This window comes from Rhagoletis pomonella, unplaced genomic scaffold (assembly GCF_013731165.1).
Source record: "Rhagoletis pomonella isolate Grant_MI unplaced genomic scaffold, Rhpom_1.0 Rhpom_scaffold_00003, whole genome shotgun sequence".
In the NCBI taxonomy this organism is placed as follows: domain Eukaryota; kingdom Metazoa; phylum Arthropoda; class Insecta; order Diptera; family Tephritidae; genus Rhagoletis; species Rhagoletis pomonella.
Window position 1 is genome coordinate 71,830,937 of NW_023458557.1, and position 16,958 is coordinate 71,847,894.

At 38.8% G+C, this 16,958-nt stretch overlaps 4 protein-coding genes across 4 annotated transcripts; 1 reads left to right on the forward strand and 3 right to left on the reverse strand.

Moving 5' to 3' along the window:
• Positions 1-2,743: 2,743 nt before the first annotated feature.
• Positions 2,744-12,745, reverse strand: LOC118735472 (brefeldin A-inhibited guanine nucleotide-exchange protein 1). Its single transcript, XM_036465254.1, has 4 exons — positions 11,646-12,745; positions 9,244-11,564; positions 7,137-9,107; positions 2,744-3,381 (listed from the first exon to the last, which is right to left on the reverse strand). The coding sequence occupies exons 1-4, from the start codon at positions 12,457-12,459 to the stop codon at positions 3,235-3,237; spliced, it is 5,253 nt and encodes a 1,750-aa protein (XP_036321147.1). The 5' UTR covers positions 12,460-12,745; the 3' UTR covers positions 2,744-3,234.
• Positions 12,746-13,045: 300 nt separating this feature from the next.
• On the forward strand, positions 13,046-14,823 carry LOC118735473 (origin recognition complex subunit 5). Its single transcript, XM_036465255.1, has 3 exons — positions 13,046-14,014; positions 14,069-14,260; positions 14,328-14,823. Exons 1-3 carry the CDS (start codon positions 13,109-13,111, stop codon positions 14,607-14,609), a joined length of 1,380 nt encoding a protein of 459 aa, XP_036321148.1. The 5' UTR covers positions 13,046-13,108; the 3' UTR covers positions 14,610-14,823.
• Positions 14,759-16,091, reverse strand: LOC118735474 (DNA polymerase subunit gamma-2, mitochondrial). Its single transcript, XM_036465256.1, has 3 exons — positions 15,307-16,091; positions 15,133-15,231; positions 14,759-15,075 (listed from the first exon to the last, which is right to left on the reverse strand). Exons 1-3 carry the CDS (start codon positions 16,064-16,066, stop codon positions 14,789-14,791), a joined length of 1,146 nt encoding a protein of 381 aa, XP_036321149.1. The 5' UTR covers positions 16,067-16,091; the 3' UTR covers positions 14,759-14,788.
• LOC118735475 (glutamyl-tRNA(Gln) amidotransferase subunit C, mitochondrial) lies at positions 16,036-16,630 on the reverse strand. Its single transcript, XM_036465257.1, has one exon. It carries the CDS (start codon positions 16,565-16,567, stop codon positions 16,085-16,087), a length of 483 nt encoding a protein of 160 aa, XP_036321150.1. The 5' UTR covers positions 16,568-16,630; the 3' UTR covers positions 16,036-16,084.
• Between the last annotated feature and the right edge of the window lie 328 nt (positions 16,631-16,958).

Sequence of the window (16,958 nt, forward strand, 5' to 3'; positions counted from 1 at the left end):
TTCAGACATCGCGGCATAAAGGCAACTTCTCTTCGTGCTGTCGAAAGCGGCTTTGAAATCGACAAATAGATGATGTGTGTCGATCCTATTCTCGCGGGTCTTTTCCAAGATTTGGCGTATTGTGAATACCTGATCTATGGTGGATTTTCCAGGCCTAAAGCCACACTGATAAGGTCCAATCAGCTCGTTGACGGTGGGCTTCAGTCTTTCGCACAATACGCTCGATAAGACCTTGTAACCTATGCTTAGAAGGCTAATTCCGCGGTAGTTGGCGCGTATGGCGGGGTCGCCTTTCTTGTGGATTGGGCAGAGCACACTTAAATTCCAGTCGTCGGGCATGCCTTCGTCTGACCATATTCTGCATACGAGCTGATGCATGCACCTCATCAGCTCCTCGCCGCCGTACTTGAATAGCTCAGCTGGCAGGCCGTCAGCTCCAGCAGCTTTGTTGTTTTTCAGCCGCGTAATCGCTATTCGTACCTCGTCATAGTCAGGCGGTGGGACAGCTAGTCCATCATCATCGACTGGGGACTCGGGTTCGTCTTCCTGACTACTTTCAGCGCTGCTACCATTCAGTAGGTTATAAAAGTGTTCCCTCCACAATTTAAGTATATTCTGGCCATCGGTCACTAGGTCGCCATTGTTGTACTTACAGGAGTTCGCCCCGGTCTTGAAACCTTCCGTAAGTCGCCTAACCCTCTGGTAGAACTTTCGGGCGTTCTTCCTGTCGGCCAGCATCTCAAGCTCTTCGCACTCACGTATTTCGGCCTCTCTCTTCTTATTGCGGCAAATACGTCTCGCTTCCTTCTTCAATTCCCTATAACGGTCCCACATGGCTCGCGTTGCGTCCGATCGCAGCGTGGCCCTGTAGGCGGCTTCTTGACATTCCTCATCGTACCAGTTGTTCTTTCGGGCTCGCTGAAATCCAACTACTTCTTCGGCGGCGGTACTTAATGATCGGGAAATGTGGTTCCACTGCTCGCGTACGTCGGATTGCTGAAGAGTGCTCTCAGAGAGCAGGTGTGTGAGTCGAGTGGCTAATAAATTGGCCGTCTGTTGTGATTGCAGCTTTTCGACGTTAAGCTTTCCTTGCATTGTTGGGCGCACATTTTTTGCTGCACAGAGGCGGGTGCGTATCTTGGCTACAACAAGATAGTGGTCCGAGTCGATGTTTGGCCCTCGGAGTGTACGTACGTCCAAAACGCTGGAAGCATGCCTTCCGTCTATCACAACATGATCGATTTGGTTTCTCGTTTTTCGATCTGGAGACAGCCATGTAGCTTGGTGGATGTTCTTATGCTGGAACCTAGTACTACATATTACCATATTTCGGGCCCCGGCGAAGTCGATCAGCCTCAGTCCGTTATCGGACGTTTCGTCGTGGAGGCTGAATTTTCCGACAGTGGCGCCAAAGATCCCTTCCTTGCCCACCTTGGCATTAAAATCGCCAAGCACGATTTTGACATCGTGTCGGGGGCAGCGCTCATATGTACGTTCCAAGCGCTCATAGAAGAGATCCTTGGACGCCTCATCCTTCTCTTCCGTCGGGGCATGGGCGCAGATGAGCGAGGTGTTGAAGAATCTAGCTTTGATGTGGATTGTGGCTAGACGTTCGTCCACCGGGGTGAACGCCAGTACTCGGCGACGGAGTCTCTCTCCTACCACGAATCCAACACCGAATTTGCGCTCCTTTACGTGGCAACTGTAGTAGACGTCGCAAGGCTTCACGCTTACTTTACCTTGCCCCGTCCATCGCATTTCTTGGATGGCGGTGATGTCAGCCTTTGTCTTCCCGAGGACATCAACCAGCCGGGCAGAGGTACCTTCCCCATTAAGGGTCCGGATATTCCAGGTGCATACCCTTAAATCATAGTCCTTTATATGTTTGCCGTGGTCGTCATCAGAAAAAGGGGGTCTCATCCGAGGCTGTTTGCTTCTTTTCATTGGGCGGGGTTTTAACGTGGCGGGACCCAAACCCAGCGCACGCGAAGTTTTACGCCTTCTCACTTTAGCTCGCTCCCAAACGGGTGTTTGGTTGCTACCCAGAGGATACGTGGATATAAATATCCGGACGTTGTGAGCTGCGATTTGAACCGTACGCACAAGAATCGCTTCTGGCCACTCCCAGGTGAATGGCAGTCAAAAGTTTTCCACTTCTGCGCACGGAACCATCCTCCCTGCGCATTGAACCACGCGTTTTATAATCGTGAAACACAAAAAAATAACTATAACCCATGTTTAGTTTCAAATTCGAACAAACTAGACCACTTAATCAGATTCGTCTTAAATTGGATTAACGATTAATGATTAAAATTAATTAATCGTAATCACAACCGACGATTAACGATTAACAAATTTAGTTATTAATCGTACGGATTATTACGATTAATTAATTTTAATTGTTAATCTTGATTAACATTTTAATCTTTAATTTTTAATCGTTAATCAGATTTACATTTTTCCAACACTGATCTGATCTTTCCCGCTGGTGAAAGCAAGAGGTTGTTGGCAGTTTGCACAGCTTTCTGGGCATTTGATATTTGGCTTTGTTCACCGGAGGTTGCAGCGAGAACTGTCTTTTGCTTCATATACTGAACATACATACATACATGAATACATGCATATGTTTACATATGTAACAGTTTCCAAATAATATACATATGTATATACATACATACTCTATTTATTTTTTTTTATATCTTAAAATATGCATACACATGAACATACATACGCATATTGTAATATATGTTTATTTATATTATATCGTATTCGTATAACGCTAGCAGCTTAAAACTATTTAAAATAACAATATTTGCTTCCTCCACCAAATGTGCACAAAATAATTAATGGGTTAATATGAACTTAAAACAAGTCAAATATGTGAAATAATACAAACATAAAAATTTAGAACTTTTTGCAACCAACGTACATACATACAACATATTTTATTATTACATACATATGTATGTATATGTATACATATATATTTATGCTTTTGTTCAGTTGAGGCTACTAAACTTGTTTGTTTGTTTTCTTCATCTAATCATTTTATTTTATTTGGTATATATTTACATTCTTCAACATCAAAAGCCACAAGGTGAATTCCACTATTATAAAATTTTATAACTGCATATACATATGTACGTACGTACATATATTTACGATTTCATTTTACAATGGAGATAAGAAAACTCGGAAAGGATATACATATTTCTTTTTTTTCGTTTTTGTCGTTTAGTTCCTTACATTAAGGCTCACTATATTAAATACTGGGCCAATTCGCATATAGACTCGTCTAAGGACACTTCTTAGTTCAGGCTTTAGATCAAAGCACATCATTTCACACAGCAGCGTATAGTAATTGGAGACATGTGTGGCAAACTAAATGAAAGAAAGTAAAAAATGTTTTAGATTAAAAAATGTCATATGATATTATTTCAATATAAAGAAATATTTGTTCCAGTAATACTGCGACTAATTTTTATTGAAGAACCAAAAATAAATACTATGTGAAGAAATAAAAAAAATTTTATAAAATATGAAAAAATTGAGGACTTTTTCGTAAATTATCGTAGATTTCGCCTCGTTGCATTCGTAAAGGAAGTCAGAATTGAAGACTCCAAATTTTAAAGCCTACTTCCCTGATACAACATGTGCATATGTTGTCTTTTGATGTTGGAAATAGAGTCCGACCGATTAATCGGCATCGGCTAGTATCGGCCAAAAGAGTCGGCATCGACCGTTTTTGGCCGATTATTTTTACTTTTTTAATTCCTTTAAATCTTAAAATATTAATGCATCTTACTCCTCCTGTCATAAATGTGTTCTCATGTTTGGTTTTTATGATGTACTGTGTGTAAGAATGTAAATAGGGAAGCCACATTTTAGCAAGTTTTGGTTATTTTTCTTTGTTTAAAAATGTCTATTATTTTTTTATGGAAATATAGCTTACTATCTAAACAAAACCCTGTAAATCCGAATTTCAAACTTTGCGGAACATTTATATAAATTCGACAAATCGAGCCCTAACCGCCAAAATAACGTAAGCGACATTTTTTTCAAAATTTTCTTTTTGATGCAGAAATGTATCTAGATGCTCTAGGAACATTTCTGCATCAAAAAGAAAATTTTGAAAAAAATGTCGCTTACGTTATTTTGGCGGTTAGGGCTCGAAATGTTAACAAATGTTCATCAAAGTTTGAAACTGTTTAATCAAAATTTATAGAATTTTTTTGAGTATGCAGTTTTTTTTTAATTCTAGTATAATAAAGGACGTATCGTTGATTTTTGGTAATTTTTTGTTCACGCATTTTCTTCCATACAAAGTATCTTCGATTTTTTTTTTGTATGGAGAAAATCAGAAACACCTTCCACAAAAAAGTTGCCAAAAATCAAAAAAAAAAATCAAATCAAATCAAATCAAAAGTCCCCAAAAATCAACGGTAAGTCCCAGCTACTTAAAATTTGCACTACGTATAATAAAATTGAATGGGCTACAAGCTGCATACTCAGAAATATTTCTACAAAATCTAATTAAAAATTTTTAAATTTTTACTTACATGGTTTTTGTTAGATAACGAGCTACATTTGCATAAAAAAGTAATAAAAATTAAATAAACGAAAGGGAAATAGCCAAAGAATGCTAAAATGTCTCTTCCCTATTTATATTTTCGTTACTGTATGTATTGTTACGATTATCCTTGAAGTAATTGCCGAATTCCTAAATCTTTCTGGTTCTTTTCACTGGAGTTTTGAGTTATTTACGTTACAACAATACTTTCATCATTATTTTAAAATCTACGGTTACTGTTTATCATGATACAAAAAAGAAGGTAGTTTTAATAAACAACTTTTTGATTAAGAAGCAGATTTTTGATAATTGCTCAATTGTTAAAAAATCGAAGCGGCGTCACCCAATTTAAGTTTTTAGTAGAAGGGATTTTATATCATAAATTTGGGATTATGTATAAAACAGTTTTAATAACATTAACTGTTTAAAAGTAATTAAAATCGTATCTTAAAAATGTTTAAATTTTACACTAAATACGATGACAACTTCCCATGTGGCATCTATATGAACTGACGGACGAAGTCCAGAGGTTCATTAAGCAGCCTCTGGACGCGTCAGCTCACAGACAGGCCCTGAACGGCATTCACAGGGACGCAGTCTCGAGTTATGTAGACTCAACACCTGTGAATGCCGTTCTAGGCACACAAACACCGGACATTGACGCGACGGAGCTCCATCTGCCTCGGGAGACCAGAACAACAATAGCCCAACTTCGCTCTGGCTACTGCAGCAGGCTAAACTCCTACCTGAGTAGGCTAAATGCGGATGTGCCGAACGAATGTCCGGCATACGGAGAGACCCCTCACGACTCGAAACATCTCTTCGCATGCCCGGAAAACCCCTACAATCCTAACGGCGACGTCCCTGTGGACCGACCCCATAGAGGCTGCACGCTTCTTGGGGCTGCGGTTAGTGGAACTCGACGACAACGACTGAGATATCAGCCGATCTGGGCGGGGTTATTGTAGCCGCTACAACAACAACAACAGCCCACTTCCCCTTCTTTTTGTCATCTGATTATTTTACAATGTATCTAGCCAGGACTATAACGGTTTTCTCTACCGAAGATGATTGTTTCTGATATACACATTTCGGTGTGAATTTAATACATATTTAGATGGTTCACAAGGTGTCCTAAGTGTCCTATTGTCGTGTGTCGTAAAGTTTTGAACGGCTAAACAAATGTTTAGAGGACTTGAAACCACAACCAAATACTTTTTTAACGGTGTGAAATTTCATAATACGACTTTTATGGTGGCTTGCGAATCCCTTAAATATAGTTTACTGTATTGTTTACTATATTGGAGCGGGTGTGAAAAAAAATTGATGACTCCGCCCATTAGAAAGAGAACGGTCCAAACTTTAAGGCAAGTCACCCTTCACCTCTCTGACCGCTCGGCACCCATTTGAAAATGTGGTAAACTTAGCATTTTGCCAGAAAATGTAAGCTCGGGTTACGGCAACCAAAGGACTTACGCGCAGAATACCTCTCCGCGTTGGAAGCCTTCTACCGCGCTTAGAAAAAAGAACCCTAATCTGCCCAACTCCGGCTACACGGTATTTTTTTCAAAAAAGTGAATATTTCACACCGAATTTATTAACAATTTAGTGTTTGAAAATTTTCGGCCGATTAACCGGCTGCCGAAGCGGCGAAAAATTGGAAAGAAAAAATCTAAACATTTTTTTCAAATTCTTACTTCACATTCGATTTCAACGAACTAAAAGATATACGAATGGACCGGTCCCGTTCGCCGGACAAAAGGGAAACAATTTAGGGCAGTACGATTAATGGAAACATAAGTGCTTTGAAGATTTCCATATATCTTTTATGGGTACAATAAAATTAAAGTTTTCCTAGAGTTGCTATGAAATCTTTAAAAACAAATATTTTTGGATCATATAAAAATATTTTTCTTCAGATATCTTTACTATCTATTTTTTTAAGAGTTAATCTTATCTTTTATATACAAAAATGTGTTATTTTATGTGTACGTATGTAAGTACATCACCGCGTTATGAAAAAATTGTTAGTAAAGTTTTATAGTTAAATATGATATGTTGTGGAAACTATGGTTATTGACTAGCCACGTTCACTGGACACAAATTTTTTTTTTTGGCAGTGTAATAAATCGCGTGTATCTGAACGCAAGCGGTATTCCCTGATAAGTCCGCCTTTGAACTGTTGCCGCAGCAGCACTACCCAAAAATTTGTGTTTTATGTCGTTAAAATAACGTCCAGATAACACTGGCAACTCAACCATTTGTAAATATAGCAGCACACTCCCATTGACGAACTAAAGTACCTTACTTATCTTACATAAATTATTCGTTCATTTTGAAAACGGCATAGGTTATTTTCTACCTCTTGTGCTTAAACGATGGTTACTTCTAACTGAATGCAACGGTAAATCGTTCTTCCATCATGAAGTTGAACAAATAACAAATGCGTTCACATACAGGTAAATGATCTCTGAAGTGAAACGGCAGGCAACAACTTATGCCACTTTTAAAATATACGGCTCGAATCTAGTCAATGAAAGATAATCAAAATTTGTATGCCTCCTACCCTTGCGTCAGACATCTTCAGCAATCGTGTGAGTATTAGCAGCAGTAATGATGTCCAGGCATCACGATGTGCTTCACTTTGCAGACTAAGGAAATAAGTTAGCGCCTCCTTGCACACCTGTATCAATTCATGTTCGATGCCAGGCCAATCGGTACGACGATTTTCATCGCCATACATTTTCAAAAATATGCGTAGCACACAGGCTAATGAAGCAGTCTCCTGCTTTAATAGATTTGGCTTGATGGATCCTTTGAAGCCTGCGCGCCACAATATATTGCGCTGCTCGTGATCCGCATTAAAACGTTTTGCAAAGCGATGCGATTGCATTAGGCAATCGGCCAAGGTTAGTAGCTGTCGCGTGTGTAGGTAACTGTACATACCCTGCTCCTCCCGCTGGCATTCCAACACATTTTGTACCGCATTACTACCGGCCAAATCTGCAGCCGCTTGTGCCAATGTCTCGGCATCTTCCTTGCGTGAGGTTGCCGGAAAGAATACAATATTGTCCACTGTCTGTATGAGTTCCAATTGCACGACACACTTAATATGTAAAGTTTCAAATTGTGAATTGTGCATCACAATAGCATGTGAATTGGGATGATAGCCCTGAGACGTACTCATTGTTGCATCATCATCCATCACATGCGTACTGTAAACGGAATGTTGTGATTGACTACGTTTGATAGCAGTGTTATGATTGCTCTTGTCGTGGGCATTCTGTGCCACAGTGTAAGCTGCCTTTTGATGTGGTTCTAATGACTGAACTGGCATTTGGTGTGGACTTGGACGCCATACTAGTAGTTCGGTCGGCAGCGTAGCATTGAATATGTCCAATATGCATTGGCAGGTCTTATCCCAGGTAGCTTCATTAAATTTAAATCCATTGGATATCACCAAATTCTCCAAGCAATTTGTACCGGAACGCGCCAATTGCTCGTTGCTTTGCTGCACACACCAATGCAGCTGTGAAAAAAGATCTTCCAGCAGTAGATGGCCGAGCACATCAAAATATTGGGTGAAAACATCGATTATTGCATAGAGCGCATGATTGCAGGTAGTGGTCATCCATTCAGATTTCTCGGTCACGTGTTCGGGTAATTTCATATTATCGAATATGCGAAATATTACATTGAACAAATCCTTCCACCAGTTTGGTTTAAAACTGTCGCCATGGGTTTTAACAATTTCGAAGAGCACAGTCAAGCCACGCGTACGTACATCTAGCTTACAACGATTAACCACACACGAAAGAGAGAAAAGCATCGGAAACCAGCCGCGCACCCACACACGATCCTCTTCCGCAACGGAAATATCATTTTCCATGCCGGCGTGGTCGGCAAATAGCTGAGGTGCATCGTGCACACAAAGCGCGCAGGTGCGTACCAGACGAATTGCTTCCATGCTGGTGTCCGGAAAGCGTGCATTGCAGGCGAACTCCGATAAACATTTTACAGCGTCTTGGAAAGAGTCTACCATTATAGCAAATTGCTTCTGATAGAGATCACCAATGATTTTTCCAGTCGTTTGGAATGCTAACTCAACGATAGCCTCTTCATTATCGCTTGCTGCCAAATGAAATATTGAAAATATATTCTTCCAACCGGATTTAATATTATGCGCCTGTGAATTGACCATTTGTGCAATGCAGCGCACTACCATATCTCGAATGGCGGGCGATTGATTCTTCTTCATTATATGTTCGAACGGTCGTAGGAAGTCTTTTTGGAAACGAAAGTTAGCGAATTCGCCTTTTTCCATAAACTTCATCGATAGCTGCCGCAATGAATCCAATGCAAAGAAGGCAATCTCTTCGTTGGTATTACAGCCTACAGCATTGAAGTGCTCACCTAGTACTTGCCAAATGCGAGACCATTGCAAACGAATACGCTCCATATTGTAATATGAAATTTCTACGATTTTTTGTAGAGAAAACATTCTTGGTTGTACATTTTGCAATTCATCAACGGAGACCTGTTAAAAATTAAAGAAAAAATATGATGTTTACGCTCATTTGACTAGTTAAACCCATTGAAAAAACTAAACGGTAAAAATTCGACATAGTGTAACTATGTAGTACGTGATATTGTAAACAATTTTAAGTACTCACTTGACAAAGTGCCTTCACAAAGTCCACTATAGCATCACCGTCTAGTCTTATTGATCCTGTAAAAATTCGGTCGACCGCAACGACAACACTCTGACTGCTCGTCTCACCAATATGTTCTTTAACACTTGGATTCAAAGTATCTTTCAAAGTTGTCTGCGCGCCGGAGAGAAACTGCGGACGAACGCCAGTACCAATCAATTGCGCCAACTCCAATTGGCTGATACATTTGACAATATCAAGCCAGCTGGAACCAAGATAATTACCATCTGTATGTGCAACCATTATCAATGTCTTTATTGTATCTATATTTTTGGCTTTCATTTCATTTATTGGTGAATTAGCAGTAAGCAAAGTAAAGCGTGCCAGCGCTTGTACGTAAGCATCACGTTCCAATGACATATGGAATATACAAGCAATGCGTATCGCACAGCGTATGCCGTCTAGGCAGAGACATGCAATTTCTGGATCATCGCAATCCTGCAAACCAACAGAAAATGCAGCTAGAAATGGTGTCCATGCCATTTTGAACATGGGTCGAACGTGTTCGAGGTGCTTGGCCGATGTAAATGGTGATTTTACGTGTGACACCGACTCCATTAGGTTCTTTGCAGTGGCAGAAATAGCCTCCATTTCCATGTTCCACAAAAGTTTACGCCGCTTCTCGTTTACTATGATCTGTTTGCCTGGTTTACTTACAACAGTGTTCTTCATTTTGATCTCATGTCCAGCAATCTCATCATAAATTGACGACAAATACTCTTCCGGTAAGTCATCTTTGCTGTCACTTATACCGCGATTCATTTTAATGTATTGCTCTTTAGTCATTTTATTCTTAACTTGCGGTGAATGCAAATCTGTCGTCAACATAATTATGGAAAATGCTAGAACATACACAGTGTCGGCACTCTGAAAGAGTTGATTATTCGGATTGCACTCGCAATAACGACTCGCAAATTTTTCCATCAGACGATCGATTTTTTGGGCTTCGCCAGGCAAACGGAACTCTTCAAGTAAGAGACGCAGCGCAGCCACAACCTCCAAATTATGAAAGTCAAAGGCATCAATGTAAGCGCACATAACCTCCTTCGAATGATCGTCATTTTCCCCCAGATAATTACCGATAACAGTTTTATCCAAACGCTCGTCTTCGTGCAACCACTTAGCAATATCCATTGCTTTCGTGCCCAGAAGTTGCTTTTCCTGTAGGAACTGTACGCCTTTTTTATGTTTCCTATTAAATAATTCAATACCAGTTTCCATCACTTCCTTGCGCATTTTGCGCTCTTCCAATGCTTCAGGCAAATCAAGTACCTCTGTGTTCTTTACACTACCATAAGAGTTTAGGCTATGGCTGGAGCCACCATAGGCCGAACGGGTGGTAGAGTTGTTGGTTTGCGAAATCGCATCGGTATTATCCAAATGAGTTTGCTTATGTGCTGATTCGGCCATAGTTTTGTGCGTGGCGTGTGTATTGGCAGACTCTTGAGGATTCAGTGATGACAAGTTGGGATTCACATACAAATCCTGACTCCATTCAACCATACACTTCAATATTGAAACTAAACACTCCAGTCCCCGTTTGCGCATTGATTTCTCCTGCAAAGGATTTGCACCCAGCTCTAGTGCTTGACGACCCTGCGCAATTTTTGACAAATCGTTGACGAGACGCTCAAATAAATTTGCGGCAGAAAAATCACAGTCATAATTAACGTAGATATCCACAACTGACTGAGCATCGGCACAAATGCGGGTTAGAGCTTGAATTACCATCCATTTATGTTCAAAAGAACTAGAGTTAGCTTCCAAAATATTTAGAAAGATCTCTTTGAAGAATACTTCTATTTGCTTCTTTAGGTGCACTTTGAAGTTCGATAGCAGAGCAACGAATATGGAAAGTGACAACTCGAACACTTCCGGCACCAAGCTAACGCCATTTTTGGAGAGTGCAACACACAGATACTGTTTTATAGCCATAATGAACATTTCATTCGAACGAAAAACCGGTCCTGCGTTTTGTAAAATCGAAAGCAATAAGTGTAACGATAAAACTTTTGAACGCAATTCGTGAGATTTAGGATCGGGATGTCCTTCTGGTAATGGTTTCATACTCAATTTGCATAGAGCTCGAAAAACGAGAAACGCGTCTTTTTGTAAAATATGTGTGAATTTCGCAGTGACTACTGCATCACTTTCATTTTGGTTTTCTGCATTTTCTTCGGAGTTGGTGTGGTTGTCGATTGTTTCAACTGAACCAAATGAAGAATTTATTGAATCCTCAGCAGCAGGTGGTGACTTTTCTTTGAGTGCTTGATCGAAGGCACCTTCAAAATAAAAATGTATGGTATAAATGCAATTAGGGCAATCAGAAAATATAATCTACAAATGTATAGTCATAAACTTACTATTTAAAACTTCTTCCAAAACGAAAGCAGCAATTTCTTCCAGTGACATTTCTTGTTCATTACCATTTATTGGTTCTTCCGTTTCAGCGCTTAGTGATTGTGCACCGAAATCGGTGCTAGAGCCGCTCTTGCCAATGCTTTCCGTATGGGGATTCGTGCTTGTCTCATATTCTTGGTTCTCCATGCGCGCAAATATCACATTCAGCATCTGGGTTAGTGTTGCACGCGCAGTTGTCTGATTGACTAGATTCTTACTCGACAAATAGATGTCATAGCAAGTACGCACGGCCTGCAATACGGTGCCTTCGTGAATTTCCACATGCTGTGATGTAACTACGGTAAGTAAAGCCTTAATAATTTGTAATTGTACACCTTCATCGGTCTGTGGTCCATTGAAGCATCCACAAATAGTATTAACGATACGGTCAATAAGCAAATGTCCAGGGCTCGCAGAGTCTTGTATAGCACCTGTCAAATGACCATATGCTATAAGCTTTTGCAAACAGTCAAGTGCGGTTACAACAATTCGTGGCGACCGACTCTTGCACGCCAATTCGAAGGGCAGAAAATACGTTTCTGCATTAATAATACTGGCTGCGTCATTTTTTGGTAGAGGCAATGCTGCACAAGGCAACTCATTGCCCTCCGCAATTTGACCAGCGTTGATGAGCTCGATTTTTATATGTTCAAGCGCTGAGTCGCAAGACTTTTTTAATTGCGAATGATGGGAGCGTCGAATGTCTTTGTCAGCTAAAATTTTTTCCAATGCACGAACGATAAACATTTCTTTAGCTTTTGTGGAGAAACTTTGCATATTGTCAATATCCTTCACATCAAGTGTAAATTTGTTGATGGCCGATAAGGTCACCTGTCGAGCTCACCCGCACAGTAAACAAATGATTATCTCGTAATATTTTCTAATTTAACAATTAATGTACTTCATTTTGCGATTTTATTGTAAAAACCGATTAAATCGATTAGAAAATATATTGAAAATACATATGTGTAAGCAAGGAAAAACCACTAAACGACGTCCACTGTTCTTATATGAAAAACAAACGTCACCAAAAGTTGTCAATAAAAATATCGATAAGTTTCATCAACGATATGTGGCAAGTCATCGCACAAGGCCAAACAGAGCGATGCAAATGCGAGAAAACTCAAATATATCTCAAAATATTGCCGAAGGAATTGATTGAAATTTTAGATTCCTGGAAAAAATTTCCGAAAATGGTTAAGATCGCAGTTATATAAAATACAAATTTTAATGAGAAATGATGAATATATTAATTACTTTTTTTGAAGGACCCTCTCCTTCGATAACATTTATAAGCGATCGATAGATCTTCGCCACCAGCTGCATTTGTTCAAATAAAAAGCGCTCAAAATAATTTAGCTTCTCTCAAAACATAAATAAAAATTTCATTTGAAATATACATGTTTAAAAATTGGGCACCTAAGCAATGGAAATATTGAATAAAGTAAATGAAAGATTCCCCTGCAGGAAGAAAGAAATCAGAGTAATTGCTGGTCTGATTGGTTACAGTGAAGAAATGCTTCCTGCTGCAATTCATATCTATGGTCATACCGGCACTGGGAAAACAGCGTTAATTAAACATTTTCTAAGTAAAAGCATTCTCCAAAGGAATAAAACTAATATAGCATTTGTTAATTGCGTTGAGAACTATACTTCTCGCATTCTATTTGAAAACGTTTTGGATTTTGTACGCCGTGAAAGCGATGATCAGGCTGTTAAGACAGAAAATCTAAAGGATTTTGTAGAGGAACTGCGTCGTCAAGACACAGAACCACATACGCGCTATATAATTGTCCTTGACAACGCCGAACGTCTACGGGATATGGATGCGAACGTCTTGCCATCTTTTTTGAGGTTGCAGCAGCTCTGTGGTTTGAACCTTTGTGTTATACTAATTTCACAGCTGCCATTGGAAAAATTTTATGGTAAAACAAGTATAGATGATCCTATTCTATTATACTTTCCACAGTACACCAAATCAGAAACACTCGAAATACTAAGCGCTGATTTTAAGAATGCAAAAAAACTCGTTAGCGCCCACCTAGGTCGCAATAAAGCAGATAATCTTATGGATAAATTGAAAATATTAGAATCAATTACAAAAGATTTCTTTAACAATTACTTAAATCTCTTCCTGGGTGTTTTTTATAAAGCGTGTCGCGATCTATCCGAGCTGAAAATTACAGCGCGAAAATGTTTTATTTTCTATATGGAACCTATTTTGAATGGCACCGTCAGCATGTCAGACGTTTCACGCTTATGGCGTTGCATTGCAGGACAACTTCGTACTGCACTAACACAAGTTTACATAAGAAGTGGAGAGGCGGAAGTGGTAAGTTTGAAATAAAACTAAGAATTACGTTATATTAATATCAAATAAGTGCAGATTGCAACAGAACACAGTGATAAGGAAATAGTTAAGATAGCACAATCTCTTGAGCTTCCGTATTATGGGAAGTATTTGCTAATAGCGGCATTTCTCGCAAGTTATAATTCATCAAAAGAGGACAAGCGTTTGTTTGTAAAAAATCATGGAAAACGCCGAAAACGAATGCAGGCTGTTAATGCAAATGCAAAAGTAAGTACAATTTATATACTTAATTAATATATATTTGTATGCTTCATTTCCTGGACATAATTTCAAGGTCACTGAAAAAATGAGTACTTATATAGGACCGAAGTCTTTCAGCGTTGATCGGCTGCTGGCAATTTTCTATGCCATTCTTGACGAAAAAGTCGGTTTGACTTGTAACTTATTGTCACAAATTTCAACCCTTGTTAATCTTAAGCTACTCAGCTTTGTTTCTGGTGAAAATGTGATGGATGGTACATCACGCTTACAATGCACAGTGGGCTTGGATCTTATTGTATGTATAAGTCAAGTTGTAGGGTTTAATGTGCGTCAATATCTATGCGATTTCAATTAAATTTTACTGGTTTAACTTCCCGTTTCACGAAAGCAATTTAGGTGAAAATGATTTTTTTTATTTGAATTTATTATGAAAAATGGCAGAATGGAAGAAATCCTCTCTCACTAAAATTGCTGGTGAAACCAGCAGTTAACAGTATCAATAAATATTTCTCTCATCATTTTATGCGGGAAGTTTCAACTGGAAAATATATGTAATAAATATGCTGGTATATCACTAATGTGTATGGACTCCTCCAGCGTTGTATCGCGACTACGAAGTTGTAGCAAGCCAGTCTTAAGAGTACTTTCGTTAATTATTAGCGTATATGGTATGCCAAGGCAATCGGATTTTTGAAGGCCAACATCCAATTCTTGAAAGGAATCTGTGAAAACTGTATTTTCACTTAACATCCGTAGCCCGGAGCGCTCGAGAACAAAGTGTAGATGCAAACATAAGTCCTCTAGATCGTCTATATTTTTGCCTTTTTTCGAATAAAACTAGTTAAATCATTTTATTTTTATTACATATAAAATTTTACCTTCATGGTAGCAGGCTACGGCACATTGAACTGGAGCCAGCTTTCTATCGAGTAACAGAGAATTATCACGATCATTATCAGCACTATCAAAGAGAATAGCTACAAAATGTATAGAAATATTTATTTACATACATATACACAAAATGAAAAAAATTTACACATTTGCCAACTTACCACCTGTTGCAGCGTTCAAATCAATAACTGAACGTATAACAGCCGGCATATTTTGGTCACCTTTATTATTGGACAAAAGCTGAAACGCAGTCTGATTCAAGCCAGCTCCAGCCAAGGGTACAAGGGTAATACTTTCGACATCGAACGTGAAATATGGTAATTTTGTTTTAATTGTTACGGATTGTGTGCCTGTAGGTAGCGTGGTATTCGGTATGTCCTCAAAATGATATGGTTCTAAGAAGTATTTACTAGGATCCGAACTAACTCGCATCCACCATATTTTACATTCACGTTGCGAATTGAAAAATTTACTAAATCCTTTAGCATGATGAACTAATAAATCCGTTATCAAAAACGTGTGCTGGCGAGCGCCAGAACATACCAAATTACTGTGGGGCTCATGAGCAGCACTTGATTTATCTACTGTAGCAGTTTGTATAGTTTTCAAAATAGCCGGATATTGCTTGGTATCTGAATTACTATAAAAGTATTTGATTTTTTCGTGAAACTGGTTTGAGTAAACAAAATTTAATCTATTCAGAGAACTAGTCATGAAATCATTATCATTGGTATTTATAAAATTAGCTGCAACTTCCTTATCTAATGAATGTGTATTGCGCCAATGGTGCAAAATTTGTTCACTACATTTTACACCGTTTTCTAACAGTTCGGTATTACTTATACATCCAGTGTCTTTAATTAAAGCATTTAAATAACGAGAGTTTTGCAATTTCTTAACTATTTTTTTGAATTGTTGCATATTAGATGTAGTATTCTTTTATGAAAAATCCTTTTCTTTTTGTTGCAGCGGTATATTGCCAGGAGGCGATACGAAATAATCCTCCTCGGTGATTTTCGCCCCCCGTAAGATTTCCTCACGGCAATTTCCTTCTGTTACGATATCTTCGCGTAAATATACGTTTTGGTCTTCCAAGACAGTGTACAAAGGCTCCACGTTGTTGGTGTCGATATGACTGATTTTTTCCGCAAATTCTATACTGTTTTCCAGAGTATTTAAAGCTTCTTTGCTTTCCAAATTGACTAACGCAAGTCGTTCGAGGAGTTGAATAGTGGCAATGTCAATTGCTGGTGTTTCGTCCACGGGGTAACTTTGTTTTATAGGAGTACGAGGGACTTTGGACACATGTTTCAGCTCCTTAAAGTTTAATTTGTTTTCTCTACTTTGCGAAAGCTTTTGAATTTCATTAATTTCTTGAGTTATTATGAAATAGAAACGAGATTTTCGTAAAAACTGCAGCATATTGCCGGCTATGAATAAATCGAAACAAATTTTTTATAAACCACTCAATAGAGATTGCGCGCATTTGACACAATCGATAGTCGATATTATTCGAGGGTCTAGAATTGCATTTATACTAGGTTACAGTGGCCACAAACGACGAATATGTGCGCGAACATGCTCTGCTTGTGGGGCGGTTCACCAAAAAAAATTCAAAAAATTTGATTTTCAGTGAGCATGCTCGTCGTGAGTGTGCTCATCGGCGGATAAGTGCATCCAAGCTTTGTGCGTTATTGAATTGTTGGTAAATGAGGCTTAATTACTGTATGTATATGTATGACATACATAGAAATAAAATATAAATAAACGTATGTAACACATACATAAAACCTAAGTCATAAGCATTTCAGTT

Bases quoted from the DNA above. Each gene is read 5' to 3' on its own strand.
- LOC118735472 (XM_036465254.1), bottom strand. From the start codon at position 12,459: ATGCAAAGTTTCTCCACAAAAGCTAAAGAAATGTTTATCGTTCGTGCA. The intron at 11,565-11,645 runs GTAAGTTTATGA...TTTATTTTGAAG, and splicing joins TTTGGAAGAAGTTTTAAATA to GTGCCTTCGATCAAGCACTC. The intron at 9,108-9,243 runs GTGAGTACTTAA...AATTTTTAACAG, and splicing joins TTGTGAAGGCACTTTGTCAA to GTCTCCGTTGATGAATTGCA.
- LOC118735475 (XM_036465257.1), bottom strand. From the start codon at position 16,567: ATGCTGCAGTTTTTACGAAAATCTCGTTTCTATTTCATAATAACTCAA.
- LOC118735473 (XM_036465255.1), top strand. From the start codon at position 13,109: ATGGAAATATTGAATAAAGTAAATGAAAGATTCCCCTGCAGGAAGAAA. The intron at 14,015-14,068 runs GTAAGTTTGAAA...AAATAAGTGCAG, and splicing joins GAAGTGGAGAGGCGGAAGTG to ATTGCAACAGAACACAGTGA. The intron at 14,261-14,327 runs GTAAGTACAATT...CATAATTTCAAG, and splicing joins CTGTTAATGCAAATGCAAAA to GTCACTGAAAAAATGAGTAC.
- LOC118735474 (XM_036465256.1), bottom strand. From the start codon at position 16,066: ATGCAACAATTCAAAAAAATAGTTAAGAAATTGCAAAACTCTCGTTAT. The intron at 15,232-15,306 runs GTAAGTTGGCAA...TACATTTTGTAG, and splicing joins TTTGAACGCTGCAACAGGTG to CTATTCTCTTTGATAGTGCT. The intron at 15,076-15,132 runs GTAAAATTTTAT...ATTCGAAAAAAG, and splicing joins CGTAGCCTGCTACCATGAAG to GCAAAAATATAGACGATCTA.